General features: G+C 54.4%; 1 protein-coding gene across 1 annotated transcript; it reads right to left on the reverse strand.

The window, feature by feature from the left end:
- Positions 1–7,010: 7,010 nt before the first annotated feature.
- MCM2 (minichromosome maintenance complex component 2) lies at positions 7,011–17,936 on the reverse strand. Its single transcript, XM_062636715.1, has 16 exons — positions 17,784–17,936; positions 17,273–17,460; positions 16,615–16,790; positions 15,741–16,004; positions 14,558–14,777; positions 14,068–14,275; positions 13,345–13,479; positions 12,991–13,182; positions 11,889–11,982; positions 11,549–11,799; positions 11,170–11,296; positions 10,852–10,964; positions 10,510–10,752; positions 9,631–9,813; positions 8,801–8,956; positions 7,011–7,940 (listed from the first exon to the last, which is right to left on the reverse strand). Exons 1-16 carry the CDS (start codon positions 17,787–17,789, stop codon positions 7,830–7,832), a joined length of 2,667 nt encoding a protein of 888 aa, XP_062492699.1. The 5' UTR covers positions 17,790–17,936; the 3' UTR covers positions 7,011–7,829.
- Between the last annotated feature and the right edge of the window lie 1,267 nt (positions 17,937–19,203).

A 19,203-nucleotide genomic window follows, 5' to 3' on the forward strand; every position in this document is an offset into this window, starting at 1 on the left:
TCCTGTTGATGTCAAAAGCTTCCATCTTTCAGAGGCTGCATTTACCTTAGTGTCAGGGGTGGGCACTGTCTGCACATCAGTTTGGGCTGGGAGCCTTTCGAGTTGTTTCATCTCAGAGAAGACCCTGGCCATCTTCGTTCACCTTCCCTTACACTGCACAGCCTGCTCACATCCTCCTGTAACTCCTGCACTGGGTGACACAGCTCTTCCAAGAGAGCACACATCCCACAGGACAGAGGGGCACTTCTCCTGTGGCTTGGAGAGCAGCATCTGCTATCGGGAGCAGGGTCTGTGTTGAAACCTCTATGCCCTATAGTAGGGACAGCTCCCCCAACACCATTCTGTGGTGTCACCACTGTATCTGAGACTGTCACAGTGATACCATTCAGCTGCTGCTCCCTTCTTCCTGCCCTTCTGTGCCAACTGCCTGGAAAACAGAATAAAACAAAAGAAATAAAGGATTTCATAGTGCAGCAGTTGTTGGATTCACAGCTCTCAGAGAAGTGCAGCAGCCACCCCGTTCGTGACAGGGGCAGGTAACAGTGATGCTGCACTCATCACCCAGTGCAGCAAGGCAAAGCTGACAGCCTTAAACCAAAGCCCTCGCTTTTGGCTTCTTTTGGACCACATCCTTCCAGGGCTCTGAAAGTCCTTTTTATCCCTGAATCAATGCAGCCCCTGGCCCCCACCAAGCAGGAAATGCAGCAGGAACTGCTGAGCTGCCGCTTACCCCTTAGATGAGATAAAAACCACTTCAGTGCTCTCAGATTCTAGCCCAGGCATGGCATTTAATGAATGCTCTTGTCATTTTTCACTTTGCTGCTGGTAATTTGGCTGTCTTAACATGCAGGTGGCTTACGACAAGTGGGTAACTAAAAGCCTTTCAGATCCCCTGACCCTGCCACATCCAGCTCCCAAGTCTTAGAAACTGAATCCAGTGTCTGAAGCAGACTAATCACATCAAAGAAAGCACAAAACCACCCTCATGTATTACATGGCCTCGAAGCAGAGGGAAGGAAACCACGCGGGCAGGGCAGCGAGCACACTTTCTATGAGGCTCACGGTGCTGCCTGGATTTATTTTGACGTTAGGCATCAATCTCAGACGGAGCAACAAAAGGGAAGGATGAAAGGAGAAGGTACATCTTGGACAAGAAAATTACACTAAATTAGTGGCACCATCGATCAGGCAGGTCAGTGCTGCCAGCAGAGCAGAAAACAGCCAGCAGAGATGGGCAAAACCCATCCTGCTTCAAACCAGCACAAACCTAAATCCAGCACAGCTCTCGTGTCTCCTTTGTACGCTCCCTGGAATAGGGACAGCTGGCTTGGCTCTCTTCTGGGCTATTGACAGCTTTACTGTCAAAGGCGTGTATAGCCAAAAGCTTGTAATTTCTCATTTGATCTCCTCCAGCCTCCCTACCTGGTGTGTACTCTCCAGCGTGGCTCAGAGCCCTGGTAAAAGGGGCTTTACAATTGCACTAAATGCTTTTCGATAGCTGCTTCAAGCCGCACACAATTTCCCTGGGTATTACCATGATCCGTGCTTGCCTCTCCTTCCCCCAAATGGTTCCATTTCACAGCTACTCCCGTTAGGCAGAAGCCGAAAGCAAGCGCGCATTGAGGCTGGCAAAGCTGGCAGTCCTCCTGCCGTCTCCCCCTGCAAGGTACTGTAACTGCCTTTGCTGTCAGGAAACACAGCCAGCTTCGGTTGCCATTTGAGGGTCACATTGTATTCCAAGCCACTTGCAAACAGTCAGTGAGGTGGAGGAATGAGGCAGTAGCTCAGGGAAAGAACTTGGTGCCTAGGACTTGTTAATTGCAAAGAAATTAGCCACAGACCCATCTCAACAGAAACAGAACTGCTTTTGAAGCGCCAAGTAACAGAAAGCAGCGACACATGAAGCTGAAACCTGCTGGTGAGATGCTTTGTTCTCCCAAATGCAGCAAAACTGAATTCACCTACAAAGGGATCCGTTGCCCTTACTCAGCAGAGCAGGAAAGCAAACAATAAGCAAAACAAATCAGCAGTCAGATGCCAAGTTCTTTCGGGAGAGAAAAGACTCAAGGAAGACCTTGTAACACTCCTCCAATACCTAAGCAGGGGGGTTACAGGAAACCTGGAAAGGGGCTTCGGACAAGGGCCTGTAGGGGCAGGCCAAGGGGAATGGCTTCAACCTGCCAGAGGGGAGACTGAGATGAGCTCTTAGGCAGAAGCTCTTCCCTGTGAGGGTGCTGAGGTGCTGGCACAGGGTGCCCAGAGAAGCTGTGGCTGCCCCATCCCTGGCAGTGTTCAAGGCCAGGCTGACACAGGGGCTTGGAGCAAGCTGCTCTAGTGGAAGATGTCCCTGCCCGTGGCAGGGGCTGAAGCTGGATGAGCTTTAAGGTCCCTTCCAACCCAAATCAGACTGGGATGCTGTGATTCTTGCAGCATCAGAAAGTGCAAATGTCACCAGTACCAGGGAAAGGGTTTAACCCTTTCTTCCTTTGCATGCCAACAACCATGACAGGAGGTGACCTGTGCCCCTTCATAGAAACAAAGGGAAAAGCCTGCTCTCAAGCTCTGCCCATTACCTGGATGCTTCTTTGGGATAGAGGACGGGTGACACAGCAGGCTCGTGGCACTGTGCAATTTAACTCCATTGTCCTTGAAGCTGCACAGCCTTTTGGTATCCCCCAGAAGAGGAAAGCTTAAGAATTCCACTGCCTGGCTTGGCTCCTCCTTCCTTAGGCACAAGGAAAGAGTTAATGTCTCCCTTGTTCCAGCAGAAGTAAATTTACTCCAGTCTCCACAAGTTTCATATCAGCTTATTGGCTGACTTGGCCTTTTTAATGCTGGGACACCAAACCATTTTGACTGTACCAAGCAGGGGCGGGTACCTGCTCTATTCTTGCACAGCCCAGGCACGCAGCCATTCTCTGGGCAAAACACACAGCTTCTGCTCTCATCCAAAACCCTGATGGGGAAGATGTATAATAAACACTGCAAGAGGAGGGACCTGGAGCAGTTAATGCCTTCCAGGATATGCTGTAATTAGAAGGGAACAGAACTGGCTCTATTTCAGGCACAGGAGCAAGATCCTCTGTATCACTTTGAGCATCTCCATCTCTCTAAACCAGCTTGCTGCCCTCCAGGGAGGCACACTGCCCACCCAGACACAGGGCTCTTACCTGCCCTGCTAGTTTCCCATCCCTACCGTAAGGTGCAGTGGAAAAGCAAGCACCAGTTGTACTCCTCCAAGCCCCATGTGTCCCTGCTGCCTTCTATCTCTGAAGGTTCCCGTTTCTCTCCTTACTAAAGTGGAGTTGATGGCTGCATTAAGCACCACAGCATTCTCCTGCAGGAGGATCTGACAGCAAACCTCAGTGGGCTCATCAGCTCAGATCCTAAACAGAAATCAAATGCATAATAAGCAGCAGGACAGATCCCCCCAATGTACCTAATGCAGGTGAGCAGCACAGGGATGGCATCCATCTCCAACGAGAAATCCAGACCCACAGAGAGGCTCACTAGGATAAAGCCAATCCAACAGCAAACCGAGTCAGCCTGTAGGTCAGAATCAGGATCTGCTGATAGCAGCCATGGTCAGACACCATCCAGTGACCACTTCGCAGCTCCACAGCAGCAGAAGAGAACCAAGGTCAGACCAGGGAGACAACTGACGCATCATAGCCCAACATGATAGAGGCAACAAGCCACAAACCAGTGCTCTCTGATAGCTCAAGCAGGCAATGATGGGCCCCAGGCTGAGCTTAAATAGGGCTCCTGGGTGTGGTAGAGGACCAGGTGAGCCTGATTAGGGCAATTAAAGCCTATTAAGACCCTCTGGTCGCTGCCAACATCAGCCTCTCTTCTTGTACAGTGGCTTGAGGAACTATAGGGGAGTTTGTACTCATCAGTGAGTGAAGTTTTGGTTACTGGGAAGGCTTGAGGTGGTTTATTCCTTTCATTGCTAAACTGAAAACCCTTGAGAGAAGTTCCTTCCTCTAATAGCAGAAGGAGCAGCCTGTATCTGAAGAGGGCTGGTATCTGTTGACTCTAAGGTGCACTGGCTTTCAGGCGCTACTGGCATTCCTACATGTGTTTCCATGCCGTTTGATGGACTGCAGCTTGTTGGTATCTTACAGACAGAACAGTTACTTTCTGATGTCTCTGAGCACTGGATAACCCAGAGAAGAAACTTGGCACCTCCCCTGTGCTCCCTGCACAGCTTCACCTCACCTCTAAAGGGAAGTGACTTGTGAGATGGGCAGAAAGGTGCTCAGTCCCTTTCCAAGGAGCTTTTGCTGTGAAGATGCGATGCTCAGCAGCCCCTTGAGGCTCCTCACAGATCTCTTCTTGTGGCCGAGGAGCATGCCGGATGGCTGGAGTTGTTGGCAGACCAGTGCTCCGTAATAATGGAGACATTAAATCAGTCGTGGCAGCAAGAACTGCATAATAGATGCAAAATACAGCAGAGGCCTGGTCCAATGTTGGCTCTGTTTGTGAAGTGGAAAAGTATTTTAGGAGATGGAAAAATACTCAGGAGGTCAGAGCGCACCCTCCCTGCAGGGTGGTGTGGGGTCGAGTCCCTGCAGGCACTCACCTGTGTCTGCAGATGCACAGCATCTGTAAATACATCCCATACTGTCCAAGGACAGAGCCATAAACCCCCCGGCTGGCCCTCCTGGTTGGACTGCAGCTGGCTGGCCAGGAAAATGACACTACCCAACATCTGGAGCTCAGGTAAACTGGGAAAGTTCTTGTCAACCAGCTCCCGGATAGCTCTTTAGTGAATACACAGGAGATGCTCAGAGCAGGTTCCAGCCAAGGGCTTGCAGATGTAGCATGTTGGTTTATACTCACAATAAAGGTAGATACTATCAAGACTCTAAACCCTGTCAGTAGGAAAGAGCTTTCAGGAAGAGTAGGGGGTTTGTCTCCTATTTTTCCCGGCATCCCATGCCCTCATGTAACACCCTCATGGTTGTCTGCAGGCACTCGCTCAGGTACCCAAACAGGCACGTACGCACTATGTGTGTGTGTTTATGTATACTCTGTGCTGGGCTGAGGTCACAGAGTTTCTTATCCACGCTGTTCCCTCAGGAGCACGCACACAACATGTTCCTAGCAAACTGGATCAGGAGCTGGCTCATCGTGCCCTTTTCAAGTCAAGATGCTCTTCCAAGCCAGTCTCACCCAGCATTTGCCTCAATCCCCAGGTGGGAATGACCGCTACAAGGACCCTGCCTGAAGGAGCACCCTCATCCTCCTCCATCTGAGCCCAGGCACACTGCATGAGAGTATGGCTTGGCTCATAATCTGCAGGGCCCTGCAGTGAAACTCTTGCTGCCTTCAGTTGGAACATGGACCTGGCCAGGCAGTGTTCAAAGCAGCACATTTGCACCCCTGTCCAGAGCAGCCACCTGATGCTGTCACTGGCCAGCGCTTGCTCCAGGGAGCCCAGGAAGCTCAGTGGCCATGAGAGGAGGAACATGCCTTCAGCCTGGCATCACACTGCGCTGCGTGGCTGGTGCCAGCGTTAGCAAGGGTGCAGCTGCAAGAATTCATTGCTCTGTGGGATGCTGGCAACAGCAAGGCAGGAGAGAGCAACTGCCTCTGCAGGGGGCTCAGGAGGAGCAGGGAGTGGTGACAAACAAGGCACTCCAACAACAGCATCGCTGTTGCCACTGCTGGCACCGTGTGCCCAGCGAGGTGGGACCAGAGTGTGAGTAGGTTGTAGGTGACTTACAGCAGGGCAAAGAGCTGGGTGATTCAGGAGTCCCACTCCAACCCTCTGTATTTGCAGTGATATGCTTGGCCAAGTATCCAACTCTGTGTGGGTCACTGCTGGCATAGCAGAAGCATCACAAGGTTGCAAGTGATTAGGAAGCATTTAGTATTTCTGCACTGTGACATAAAGCCTCTTTCTCCTCCCACACCCAACGTCCATCCCCAGCACACATCAGTTCAGTTTCGGTGACAAGCTTGTTTCATCCCTTGTTCTGCAATCTCAGGGGGAGCACTTGCCCCAGCAACGTACATGGGGTCCCACAGAGCTGGGCATTGCTTACAAATGCTAGCAGTTGCTGTCTCCAGGGTTGGCCTCTGGCAGCAGGAGATGAGGTGCTCACAGCCATATGCCCCTCAGGTCTCATCGTGGGGCTCCAGGCACAGCAGCTCTGCCATCGCCAGTGCAGGGGCAAAGGGCTGGCTCAGGCAGGGAGGGCAGGACATGAGTGTCTCTATGGGCTGCGTGCAGAAAGCCCTGGTAGACACAGACCCAGTGGGAAGGGGGAAAAGCAGCCAAAACAGTTAAACAAACACTCAGGAGGGAGCTGGCAGCAGAAGGCAACACGCGGAGCCGGGTTCAGGCTGAGTCATGCGCTCAGCCCCCAGCAGGGCTCAGCACCACAAGCTCCCCAGTAACACCAGCCTGGAAGGATGCATAGGCACGCACATCACCGTGACAAACAGGGACAGCAGGGACACGGCTGCTTGGCCAGCACTGCAGCAGGCAGCTTACAATGCACTCGAGCCCAGGAGGCTGGAGATGCCCAATGGCCCCATTGAGTCCAGCCAGGAAAAGCAGTCACTGCAGACCTCAGTTGTGTCTGGGAGAGGCTTCTCCCAGGCTGGCATCCAAGAGATCAAGGCTGTCCAACAGTGGGAAATGGAGGTGGGAGATATGTATTGTGAGGGCACAGTCTCAAGGGGATACAGGGGGTCCCACAGAGGGATCAATGCTGCAGTAAACAGAGATGATAGGGAAGGAGCCACTGCACACAGGCCCTTGGTGGCAAAGGCAGCATCCATGACACTGCCCTGTGGACCACCACATCCTGGTACCTACCCAAAGGATGTGCAATAGCTGAGACCAACCCTTGCTGTTACTCCTAAACGGGGTGTGTTTGTACCCAGACCCAACCCCACAAGCTACTGAGCAGCTGCTCCAGCATCCAGGTTGCTCACTTATGCTCCTCCTTCCCCCACAGCTGCAGGAGATCCCGAAAGAGGAGGAAACACAAAAGTATTGGAAAACAAATGTATTCAAAACACAGTAAGGAAGTTGTATAAGAGCACTGAGCCCATCCTGCCCTCCCTGAACAGCTCCAGCTCAGGGCTCCTCCATTGCCCCTTCCCAAAGCAATACCAGGGGTACTTCACCCTCAACAAACAGGGGTGGTGGTGGTCAGTTTATGTGCCAGCACTTCGATCCAGCTGGAAAGTCACATCTGCAGAGATAACATCCAGTAAGGCAGGGGAAGCCCCTTTCTAAGGCTGCTGGATGCTCCTCAGCACGTACTGAAGGAGCTTTCTTTGCCTGTATAGAAACCAAGCACAAGGTCAGCCCATGAGGGCACCTGGGGAAATGTCAAGTGTGAAGCACAAAGACCTGGAGCCAAGAGGCTGGCTGCTTCCAGTGGTTGAAAGCAGTCCCAGTTATCACCCAGCAGCCTGTGCAGTCACCAGAGATGGCCCTTCCAATCCAGGGGGGTGGACAAGGCAGACAAATGCTTTCTGAATGCTCCCACTTGGTCCCTTCCTGCAGACGAGCCCGTAACAACCAGCAACAAATCAACAGCAAACATGCCACCTAGGTGGCCAGCAATCCTCTCCCTGGTGTGCTTAGCTACAAGGCAAAACACAAACCAAGCTGCTAAACAGACTTGGCTGGGCATTTCACTACCTAATTCTGTTCTATTTACAAAGTCTTCAGCAGCTCAGCGCTGCCTTAATCCATGAGGCACAAAGCAAGCAAGAGAATGTGCAGCTCAGTCCCTATGGATCTCTGCAGCATTCCCGGGAGGGCTGCAGGAGGGAGGTCTCGGGTGGACTCGGTGCCAGGCTCAGAACTGCTGGACAATGAGCTTCCGCTTCACATCCCGGCTGAACCTGTTCATCCGGAACACTTCACTGTCAAAGAAGGCTGCGAGGTTGTGGATGTTGATCTGCCGAGCCTGGGGAGGACGAGGAGGAGGGAAAGGAGAGGGGAATGGTTATGAAAACTGAAAAGCAGGAACCATGTGGTTTTCCATAGCAGAGGACACAAAACCTGAGAGTCAGCAACCTCTGCGCTCCTCAGCAGGAGCCAGAGCTGCAGCAGCAGGGAGACAGCAGGTCAGGAGGAAGGAGCATTGGCAGAGCTGAGCTGGGCAGAGAGGATGCTGGCTCAGCACCTGCCTGCTCTCCACTCGCCCTTTAACTCCCACTAGAGCCAGAATGGAGCTGCTATCCCAGAGCACCTCATCCAGTGGGAAAGTTTTGTTGGAGACCTGTGACTGGGGGTCTCACAGCAGCAGCAGCACCGAGCTGTGCCTCTGGCAGTTGTTACTCCTCACACTTGATGCAAGGAGCAGAAAAGCAGCAACCCGGGAATCAAACAGTGCTTTAGTGCCAAGCAAGGGCAATACTGCACAGATAGGCCGGGTGAGGATCCTTGGACAAGGATGAGGATGCACTGGGGAGGGTGATCCCTCAGGATGGATTGGGGAAATTCATACAAGCAAGAGATTTTCCTGCTTCTTCAAATGCAGGCGCCAGGGAATTGATGTTCTCATTCCCCGGCAAAGCACCAGCCATATTGCAGGATTTACCACTGCAACCCTAATGCTTTATGGGGGTGCAGGAGGACAGAGGGTGCTTCCAGACAAGAAAGGAGCAGAGACAGATGAGACAGTGCTGACTCTGGGTCAAACTGATTAACACCAGTGTTTCTCTGCTATCAGAGAAGTTACAAGCCTGAGGACACTTCTGGTTCTGAGCCTGCAGGCAGAGAGCAGGAACCAGCCTGAGCAGGCTTGCTTTGAGAAGCCCTTACCTTATCCACCAGGTCCTTCTCTAGGACTTCTATGGTGTCCTGCTGGGCCCCGTATCGGTTTCTCTGGTACATCACCTGCTCTGCGACCAGCTGCTTCAGGATGAAGAGGAGCAGCTCGTTGTTGTCTTTCTTGAATGACAGGTACCGGGAGAAGGTCTGGGAGGGAGGATGAGATGAGCCAAGGAGGTCAGGACCCGAGTGATGCACTGCGGTTCCCGTGTCCACACCAGCCTCCCGACAGCGAATGCAATGACACCGCTGTCACCTGCGCCCTTGGTGTCTCTCAAGGGACACTGGCTTTGCTAAGCTGCCACCTGCACATGGAGCAGCAGCCTTGTGACAGCCACGGCAGTGCTGGCTGCTCCTTCACCCATCTGAAACCTCCAGCCCAGCCTGCCCCGTGCCTCCCCAACAAGCGCTTGCGCCCGGCTGGCTCTGTGCAGCCAAAGGAAAGGCCACGAGTGGTCCGGACTGAGGGCAGACACTCGCAGGGGATAAATGCTAGGCTGTAGCCAGCCAAGAGCTGTTTGGAGCCAGTCCCTGCCATGCAGAGAAAGGGCAGACACTGTGAACTGAACTACTGTGAGCGCTGCCCAGGGGTCAACTGTTCCCTGAGGAGCCCTGGAAAGAACAAGGAGAAACTGTCTGCCTGGCTCCATCACCTGGCAGCAGCGGGAGCCTGTGTCACAACAGGGGACAAGAACAGAGACAGGGCAGTGCTCTTGACACAGGACCTCAGGGTCTCTTTATCAGCCCCACAGAACCAGTGCCCGACCACTAAGGCCAGGGGCCTGCATTGGAACCCACGGGGCTGGGGGGCCGGTGCTCACCTTGCGCATGCTGCGCATGACGCTGAACTTCTGCGTGTCGATGAAGCTCTCCAGCATCACCCTGATGGCCATGTTCACGTCATCTTCCACCACGTAGTCCCGCAGGTGCATGCGGGCGTGAGCCTCGGCCATGCGGATCATGGACTCGATGTGACGCACCGTGATGGGGATGCTGCCCGTTGCCTGAGGGGAGAGTTAACGGGGGAGTTAAAACATGGGGCTACAGAGGTGGCTTCTGGCCCAGGACCTGCTTCCCACTGCAGTGAGCTGCTCCTGGACCTCGGAGCACTGTCTCAGCCTAAGGAGGCTCTGCCACCTGCTGGCATGCTCTGCAGAGTGGCACAGGCTCCCCCATCCACATTTTAGCCTAAGGGATGCTACGTGGGTCCCTCTTTGCTGTTGTTTAGTGCCTTTCCAGTCCTGTTTCCTCCAGTGACTTCTAGTTGTTCAAGAAACAAAAAGCCAATTAAAAAATAAAGATAGATTTCCCAAGTTCCACATATCCCCATCTGACCGCAACTAATTCCTCTGTGAGAGCATGAAATGAGCCCAAGAGATCCCACAGACAAAAGAGAATGTACTAGGAACACGTGGGGCTGGGTGCATGCAAACACCTCCCCACAGGCCTGCCAGACTGGGTGACAGCAAGGACATTGCCATGGCAGACACGAGTACATGTGTCCAGTCCATCACTCTGCAGATCACCAACAGGCACGGCTCTGCAGTCAGATGAAGCATCATCTGTTCAGCACGCGCTGCAGGATCTGCCTGTCTCTGCCAACACATGGCAAAAAAGTGACAACACATGCGGGAACAGCCTCGGGCTGATTTGCAGTCCAGGCACACTCTTCTTTCCCCTCCTCTCCTCAGTATTCTCACCATAGACTCCTTCCTGAGGTCACTGTACATCTGGGCCACCTTGTCCTGGTCCATCTGGTTGAGCTTGGGGTGGACCTTCTCTTTGGCATAGACGATGTATTTCCTCAGGACCTCCTGGGGAATGGGCTCAACCCCGTATGTGTTGGGAAGATTGATCTCAGCGGCGTCCCCATTCACTCCCTCCTTGTTACCTGGGTGGTGCTTGATATGGCTGCCAACAACGAACCGGGCAAGCATTTCATCCTGCAAGAGAGCAGTGGACACGCAGACACTGAAGCAAACCTGCAGCTGAGCATCCCACCAGCAGCATCGCAAGCTCCAATTTGACAGCACAGCCTGTACCTGCACAGGGTCCACCGTGTCCCTCACCACACACAGGATGTCAAAGCGGGAGATGATGGGCTCAGTCAGGTCCACATTCTCTGAGAAAGTCAATGATGGGTCGTATCGCCCACCTGGGACACAGAGACAACCAGAGTCAAACACAGGCTTCAGGCTCAGCTCTGAAGCAAGCACAGACCCCCAGCACTTTACTAGAGACTGCTTGCTCCATCTCTGCCTCAGCTTGGAGAAACCAGGCAGAGGAAGGGGAAGCAGTGCCACAGCTCTCCTGACCGATGCTGGAAGCCTGAGATGGTCCTGAGGTCTCTGAGCACTTACCAATGGGATTGGCAGCAGCAATAACGGTGCAGCGGGCTTGCAAGGATGTGACAATGCCTGCTTTGGAGATGGAAATGCTTTGCTGCTCCATGGCTTCGTGGATGCTGGTCCTATCCTGATCGTTCATCTATGAGAAAGCAAGAATGACTTAAACTGAATCGATGTCTACACTCCACTGCCAACAGACCAGAGGGAACCAGCTCCTGATGCTCTGGAAAGGTACCAAACTGCACTATAGAACAGAGAGAGCCTAAGCAAACTGGAGGAACCCTGGTCAGCTGGGGGATGGCACCATGAGTGATGGTGTCTCCTCACAGCAGAGGTTACAACCAATCCCTCCACACCTTATCCTGCCCATGGAGATGAAGCTGGGCCTCACCTTGTCAAACTCATCGATGAGGCAGACACCTCTGTCAGCCAGCACGAGGGCTCCTGCCTCCAAAGTCCACTCCTTGCTGACTGGGTGCCTCTGGACATAGGCTGTGAGACCCACGGCAGAAGCGCCCTGGCCAGTGGTGAAGATGGCTCTGCTGGACACCTTCTCGATGTACTTCAGGAACTGGGATTTGGCTGTACCGGGGTCTCCACACAGGAGCACGTTGATGTCACCACGGACTTTGTGCTTGCCGCCTGTAAGAGCAATGGCAGACACAACAGCTGAGTGCAGGGCTTGAAAGCACTGAACACCACAAAGCTGAAGGGACACGAGTGACCCTCACCTGGGTTTTTGGGCTCTCCACCAAAGAGAGCTAAAGCCAGGCCCCTCTTGATATCTTCATGCCCGTAAATAGATGGGGCAATGCTGGCAAAGATCTGAAAGGAAAAGCAGAGGAGTTGTGCAGGGAATACCACTTCCCATCTGGACAGCATTTGGCAGGAACATCAGCAAGGTGCTGTATCTACCCTTATGATACTGCTGTCTCCAAACAATCTTGTTTTAGCCAAGGTCAGGGGTCTCTTTCAAAGGGAAATACCCACCCAGAGCCCCCTAAATGTGCTTCACGATAATGGTGCTGTTGGTGCACAGCAGATTGTGCAGTCTGGTGCTGGCACTGCCTCTACACTCCTTTGCACACAAAGCCTATCACAGTGTCTGTTACCAGCTACTGCAGAGCTGGAGACCTTGATCTGAGACTCACCCACTGCATGTGACAGTAGTTGAAAGGGCTCTGCCGCAAGAGAATTGTCATCATGGTCAAATATACATAACTGGCTTATTTCTCAAGGGTATTCTGATAACAGCCTGATGCTGGGGAGGAAGGACCTCAAAACAGTCTTGACTCAATTGATGCTTCTCCACCCATTGGGGACAGCAGTCAAAACAACACCACCATGACCAAGGCAAGAGGGAAATCCCCCATCACAGAGCTTAAACCTGATCCAAGTGAGGCTGAACATGCCCCAGTCTTCGTTCTTTCAAGTACTGGATTTGGGTCTTAGCATGCAGAAAGCAGCAAAGCTGAGATCTCTAACACAGCTCAAGCTAAGCAGTAACATCCCCTTAAGAGGACTGGAGATGCAAGCACTGGCCCCTCGGAACACTTCCCCTTCTTTGCTATCAAGGTATGAGGAGAGAAAACAAGGATGAGATGAGAGCAGTGTCTGAGCGCCTCTCACCCATCTTCCATCCCTGTTGTGACATGGAAGGCTCAGAGAAGGAAGGGAAGAAATTGAATATTTGACCCCCAAAGTACATGGAATGTTTCTTATTTACTTCCCTCCTATAACCCCCTCTCATCAACAGCTACAAAAGACCACACAGAGGGAACTGGGCTGGCGGGCTCTCAGCAGGGGAAGCAGGGATGCCTGAGGCTGACTCACCTTCTCCCCGATTTGCTCATCCTTGGACAGCCCCACGATCATTTTCACATCCTCATCGGTCAGCTCTCCGGTTGCCAGCTTGTTGTCCTTCTTGGCAATGTGGTTGGCCAGGATCACAGTGGCAAACACCGGGAACCCGTTGGCAGTATTCAAGGAGCCATCGTAGTTGTTGTGGTAGATCCCTGTCAGCTCCTGGGAACCAGGAGGTGGTGCGTCAGTGCCTCCACAATACAAAACCAGCCCCCTCTCCATTTCAAGACACCAGTGTCGTAAGTAGCTGCCCAAATGAATTTGAGGACAATCCCTCCCCACAGATGATGCTGTTACCTGTGCTCACCCCAGCCTGGTACTCACAATCTCATCCCCTGGCTTGCAGCTGTCCACCAGGTCGGCGAGGAGGATGGCATCCTTGGCACGGGGCAGCCTGCCTGCAGCCACCTTGCCCGGGCTCTCCTGGATCTTGATGCGCTGGTAGTTCTGATAGACTGTCTGCACCGACACAGAAAGGCTGCTCAGCCAGGCCAGGAGGCAGTGAGGAGGATGCTTTTCAAAGCACCTCACCTTCGTTCAAACACTGGTTAGGAAACACTGGGGCATGGGAGGATGGAGGTCGTGAGGAGCAATTCCAGGGTGTGACAGACAACAGTGGGGACAGGAAACGGCTTTGTCACATCTCACTGCTGTGTTTCAGCCTCCACACAAACACTGGACCAGTTCCTGTGGGAGGATGCTCCACTTCTGATGAAGCAAATAATTAAAGTCAGAAGCTCCAAAGCAATGATTTTGTTGCTGTCCTCTCGTTTCCTGAGCTGCCAGATCAGGAAATACTGACAACGTGGGAAGGAGGAGAGCTGGACAGGCTGTATCTACTACAGTTTGGATGGGTAACTGTGTGTGTACCACACAGGTGATTGTGGCAAGAGATTCAGCCCAAAAACTTACAACAGGGCAGAAAACTACTTCTGGCTGCTCAACTGGGCAGATTCAGCTCAAGAGCTCAAACAGACAACATTCACCTTCACAAAGCCCTGGACACAGGCAGTGAAGCAGCCCCATCCACACAACCACATCTCTTACCTCTTCCATGTTGATTTCAAAGGGGCCAAGGGACTGACACTCTGGACAGGAACCGGGTTTCACCTCCTGGTTCTGGGACTGGAAGAAGGGACCCAGGATGAAGTTGCACTTGCTGCAGTTGTATTTGACCATGCTGAGCTGAGGCAGGACCCCCGTGCTACTTGTCACCACCCCGCTGGTCCGGATCAACTGATTCAGGTGCAGTTGCCTGCGGAAAGGCAGAGAGATGCTGGGTGCCTGTGGGACATAGGAGGCAGAATTCCCTACAGGAATACTCTTGCTACAAGGCACAACCTCCAAATGCTTGCTACGAAACCAAGTATCAGTAAGAGCCTTCTATCCAGGTTTGTGTTTTGGGGACACAAAGTTCATCCTTGACTTTTTCTCCTGCAATAAGCTCATCCCATTGGATTTATGCAAAGATTTAGCAGATGAGACCTCCTGAGCACCACAAAGACTGCTGCAGGCCCCGAGCAGTTGTATTGCTCACCTGAGCGACCGCAGCTCCTCCACCAGAGGGAGGTGGGAGATGCGGACGTGGATCTCCTGGGTAATGCGGTCGTACTTGGGGTACATGGCCAGCACCACTTCCCTGGCTGCTTCATCGAAGATCTTCAGCATCTCTGCTGGGGCCTCGGGCAGGAAGTAGGCGAGGACGTGCTCCTGGGCTGCCAGGTCCTCGTAGTTCACCACCAGACTCTCTCTGTTCTCTGAAGAAGAAACATGGAATGAGTCACATATGGAATGAGTTATATCTTCAACCTGCTCCTTCCTTGAGGAGTCTGCAGGAGACAGCCAGAACAAAGAGCCTGCATCCTGTATCCTGCCTGCACCTTCCCCCCAAAATCCCTAGATGTGAAAATGAGTAGAAAACCCTTCTTGATTCATTTCTCTGACAAATCCCTCAGCAGCACCAGTTTGTTACTATTCCTTTCCACTTCAGCAGATACCTCCCAAGGCTCAATGCTCCTCAGACTCTAAAGCCTCAGCCCAATACACAACTCTCCCACAAGCTTCCAGGAAACAGAAGTTAATAGGAGAGATATTACATGGGCTGAATTGCTGGCAAAGAGCCTGCTGTGTGTGCTCCTGGAAAGGGACAAGACAAAAGCCTTTTATTTCCCAGCTGTACAACACTGACCCTGATCCATTGCTTGAGATTCTGCCTTTATATAAAGAAGAAATATGAACGCCTGCAGTTCCAGGAGCTGTTCTAGATGTGCCAAGTTCTGCTTTATAAATGTATCAGTGCCAGTGACTGTTGCTTCTGGCAGTGCCTACTCAGAAGGCAGGGCAGTGACACTGACACGGTCCATTTGTGTCCCCTCACTGGATATCCCAGTTTGCTCTGTGAGAAAGCACAGACAGTGAGCAATTGTTGTCTCTGTCGGATATCCAACTTGCAGGCCATTGTCTGCTGCCCCACATATTCCCCTGCTCAGTCTATGATATGAATATTGATGAGCAGCAGACGCCAGGGGCCTTTGAATTAGCCAGAATCAAAGACGATGCTGCACATGTTCCCATTACTCATCCGTCTCCATCAGCATCACTTTCCCCAAGGTGCTGACTCAATGTCTGCAACAAACAGGGCAGGCAGAAACCCACCTATGGGCTGCATCACTGCGAGGTGTCCCCCATAGAGAGCAGAGCCTCTCCTCTCCCAGCCCTACCTTTGCACATGTCGCTGATCCTCTCCTTGAAGACGTTGTGCCCGCGGTCGTCCACGTGGGTCTTCAGGAAGTTCTTGAAGCGGTGGTAGATCTCGAGCCGGGGAGCTGCCATGGACACCCACTCCCTCACCGAGTGCCCCTTCATGTCCTCCAGGTTCTCGATGCTCTCAATCATGTCCTCATCCTCCTCTTCCATGCCGTCCGCAGCGCGCTCCGCCAGGCGCCTCTTGCGCGAAGGACGATCTTCATCTTCATCATCGCTATCTGAGGGTGGGAGGGAAAGCTGTCAACAGGATTCCCATTCCCACCCTTTGGATTGGTCTCAGCTGTATTTCACCGGCTGCTGAAGCCAAGAGGTCAGAGCCTGGGATACACACCAAGAACCACCCCAGGGCCCAGCCTAATTCCAGTTCTACATCTTCCACAGCAGAGCTAAAGACTTTATGGGGCTGAATAGGATTCCTATGCAACAGCACACACACATCCATTAATGCACGGAGGGATGAAGGCGCCAAAGAATGGGCTTCCAAGTGCATCAATGGTCCTCCCATCCATCCCACAGATGGATGGAACACCAACAGACCTGACAGCATACACGTGGTAGGTTCCCCAACCCTTGATGCAGGCCCAGCATCCTCATTTTTGTTTCAGCAGTGAACACATAACCAGAACACACCAAATACGCTCCTAGGAATCCCAAACCAAAGGGACCACGCAGTGTGGAGTCCACAGCCAGAGGCTTCACCACCCCAAGCACACTGGAGCTCTAAAGACCTCCCTGCTAACCCCGGGGGGTGAGTCCAGCTCCCCATAGGGGCTGCTTGCAGCTCCCCACACACAAGCATCCTGCTCGGCACAGCTCATCTCCACCTACCGTAGAGCAGCCCCCTCCTCATGCGGCCCATGCCCTGCTCCAGCTCCCGGTCTCGCTGCCTCATGACCCGCTCGGCAGCTTCCCGCTGGCTGGCTGTGAGCTCCTCCACCTCCTCATCATCCAGGGCCAGGCCCTCTGCTTCGTAGACGTCCAGCTCGGGGATGGGGCGGTAATCCCTGGTGCACACACACAGCATAGGGTCAGGACACAGCCAGGACACATCCTGCCCCTCCCTGGCTACTGCTGCGGGGTGTCAGAGCAGTTGCTCTGCAGCAACAGCCTTTAACCTGCCAGAGGGGAGACTGAGATGAGCTCTTAGGCAGAAGCTCTTCCCTGTGAGGGTGCTGAGGCGCTGGCACAGGGTGCCCAGAGAAGCTGTGGCTGCCCCATCCCTGGCAGTGTTCAAGGCCAGGTTGGACACAGGGACTTGGAGCAAGCTGCTCTAGTGGAAGGTGTCCCTGCCCGTGGCATTGAGTGAGCTTTAAGGTCCCTTCCAACCCAAACCATTCTATGATTTTATGATCACGATGGCACTTTGTCCAGCTGCTCTTCAGCCCCCTCACCGCGGCTATCAGCACGGCAGAGGGATCCCCCCATGTCATTGCTGCACTGACATCCCCTTAGCAAACCCCATCCCCACCCCCACCGGTCTCCTTACCTTTCCATCCCTTCCCCGATGAGCTCTTCCCCTTCCTCCTCCTCTTCGGGGAGCCCTTCGGTCCCCAGGAGCCCTTCGGACTCATCCTCGAAGGGGGGCAGGTCCCGGCCGGGGCTGGAAGTGAAGGCATCGCCCCGGCGGGAGCTGCGCACGGGGCTGGTGGCCGCTGCCTGCGACTCGGAGGAGTCCTGCAAGGACGCGGAGCGTCAGGGGGCACCGGGGGACAGCGGAACCGGGGCGTCCAGGGGCGGGGTATGGACCACCGATGGGGAAGCGATTAAAACCCTCATCCCAACGGGAGTGCAGGGAACCCATCCTCCGATCCCCCTGGCCCGGCTATCGCTCCCGTGCGGGGCATGGGGAAAACGTCCCTGCGCACGTCGGGTATCCCCATTCACCCCCCCGCCCCGATCCCCACTGGACACAAGGCGACCGTGACCGCAGTGGGGGGGAACCGGGATCTGCACCCTGAGGCTTAACGGGGACGTCCCGTCCCGTCCCGTCCGCTCACCGCCATGGCCGCCGCGTCTTCCTAGCCGGCTGAATTCCGCGCGAAAACGGACCCACGTGGTCGGCGAAAGCGCGCGAAACCTCATGAATAATTAATCTTCCCGGGGACGTGACCAGCCCCGCCCTTGAATGTGGATGATGAGGGGGGCGGGGCTGCAGGAAGGGGCAAATTTGGGCAAAGTGGGGTAAATTTGGGCATTTCCCTCTGCTCTGCTCCTCTCCGGCATTGATCCCGGTGGGAATTCCAGCGGCCATGTCCTCATGCCTGCCCCAGCAGGTGCAATCAAGCTCCGGAGCCGCGGGACCCCCGCTTGGAGCAGCTGCACTGGGGCTCACAGCCCCGCTGCAGCGCTGGGAAGGGAGCCGGGTGTTCAGTGGGAGCTGCCCCCGGCCCCCAGGCGGGCACTCGGGCACCGGCACCTTTAAGGCTCCCCAGGTCCCGCCTCCCGCGGCTTCCCATTGGCTCACGGCGCTATTTCTTTGGGCCTCTTTAACAGCGCGTCCTCCGCTGAGGTCCCGGATTGGGCCAATCGTGGCCTCCTTCAGGGATCCTCTCTCAATAGGCGCAGCTGCACCCGGACGAAAGGGGGGCAGCCGCTGCGCTCTGCCCGTGCGGCGCTCGGCTTCAGCCGCTCTTTAGCGACGCTCCCTGGCTGTGGGGAGCGGCGGGGCCGGGTCCTGGTATGGCGGCGCTGCGGCCCCAAGACTGAGCTCTGCCTCCGGCGGGGGCCCGTGGTGGGTGCGAGCGGGGCCGGCGGCGGGGTGAGGGCACGGGGAGGGCTGTTGGGGGGCGCCGGGGCACCGCAGCCCGGGGGTACCGCGGGCCTGGGGGGGGCTGTCCCGGTGGCGCGGCCTGGTGGCGGCTCTGGCCCTGTGAGGTGAAGCGGGTTCGGTGCCAGCCCGCGGAGCCCGCTGGGTTCTGCCCCATGCAGGAGCTTCAGCCGGCCCCGAGCGGTGTTTCGTGGCAGCCGGGAGCCCTCCTGTGGCAGCAGCGCCCGCAGGCAGCGCTGTCTGCTGGGCAGGAGGTAACCGGAGGATTTCCCCTGCTTTCCGGTCCATTGGCGGCCTTTAGACCCGAACCCGGCAGTGCGGCCTTGCCAGCGGGGGTGAAGTGACCGTAGGCCGGCGCTGTGCTTTAGCTGCCGCCTTCTCCAGGAACCAAAACCAAAACCAAACCAGCAACAACCATCAGTATGCTCATTTCTGACAGAGATCTGCGAACTGGGATGGTTCTGGGTTCTGGTCCGACGGTCTGGGTAATACCGATGGTTTTTGGTTATGGCCCGTACTTCTGGGGCTTAGTTTTGGTTGGGTTTAGCGTTGCAGTTACTTGGAGTTCAAAATAGGCTCTGAGGATGAAGCTTGGAGAAGGGGAGGTCTGGAACTCCCGTGTCTTGTGAGTGCTGAGGGTGGAATGCGAA

Source organism: Pezoporus occidentalis, unplaced genomic scaffold (assembly GCF_034315485.1).
Source record: "Pezoporus occidentalis ecotype Australia unplaced genomic scaffold, CSIRO_AGI_Poc_V1 ctg114, whole genome shotgun sequence".
Taxonomy (NCBI): domain Eukaryota; kingdom Metazoa; phylum Chordata; class Aves; order Psittaciformes; family Psittacidae; genus Pezoporus; species Pezoporus occidentalis.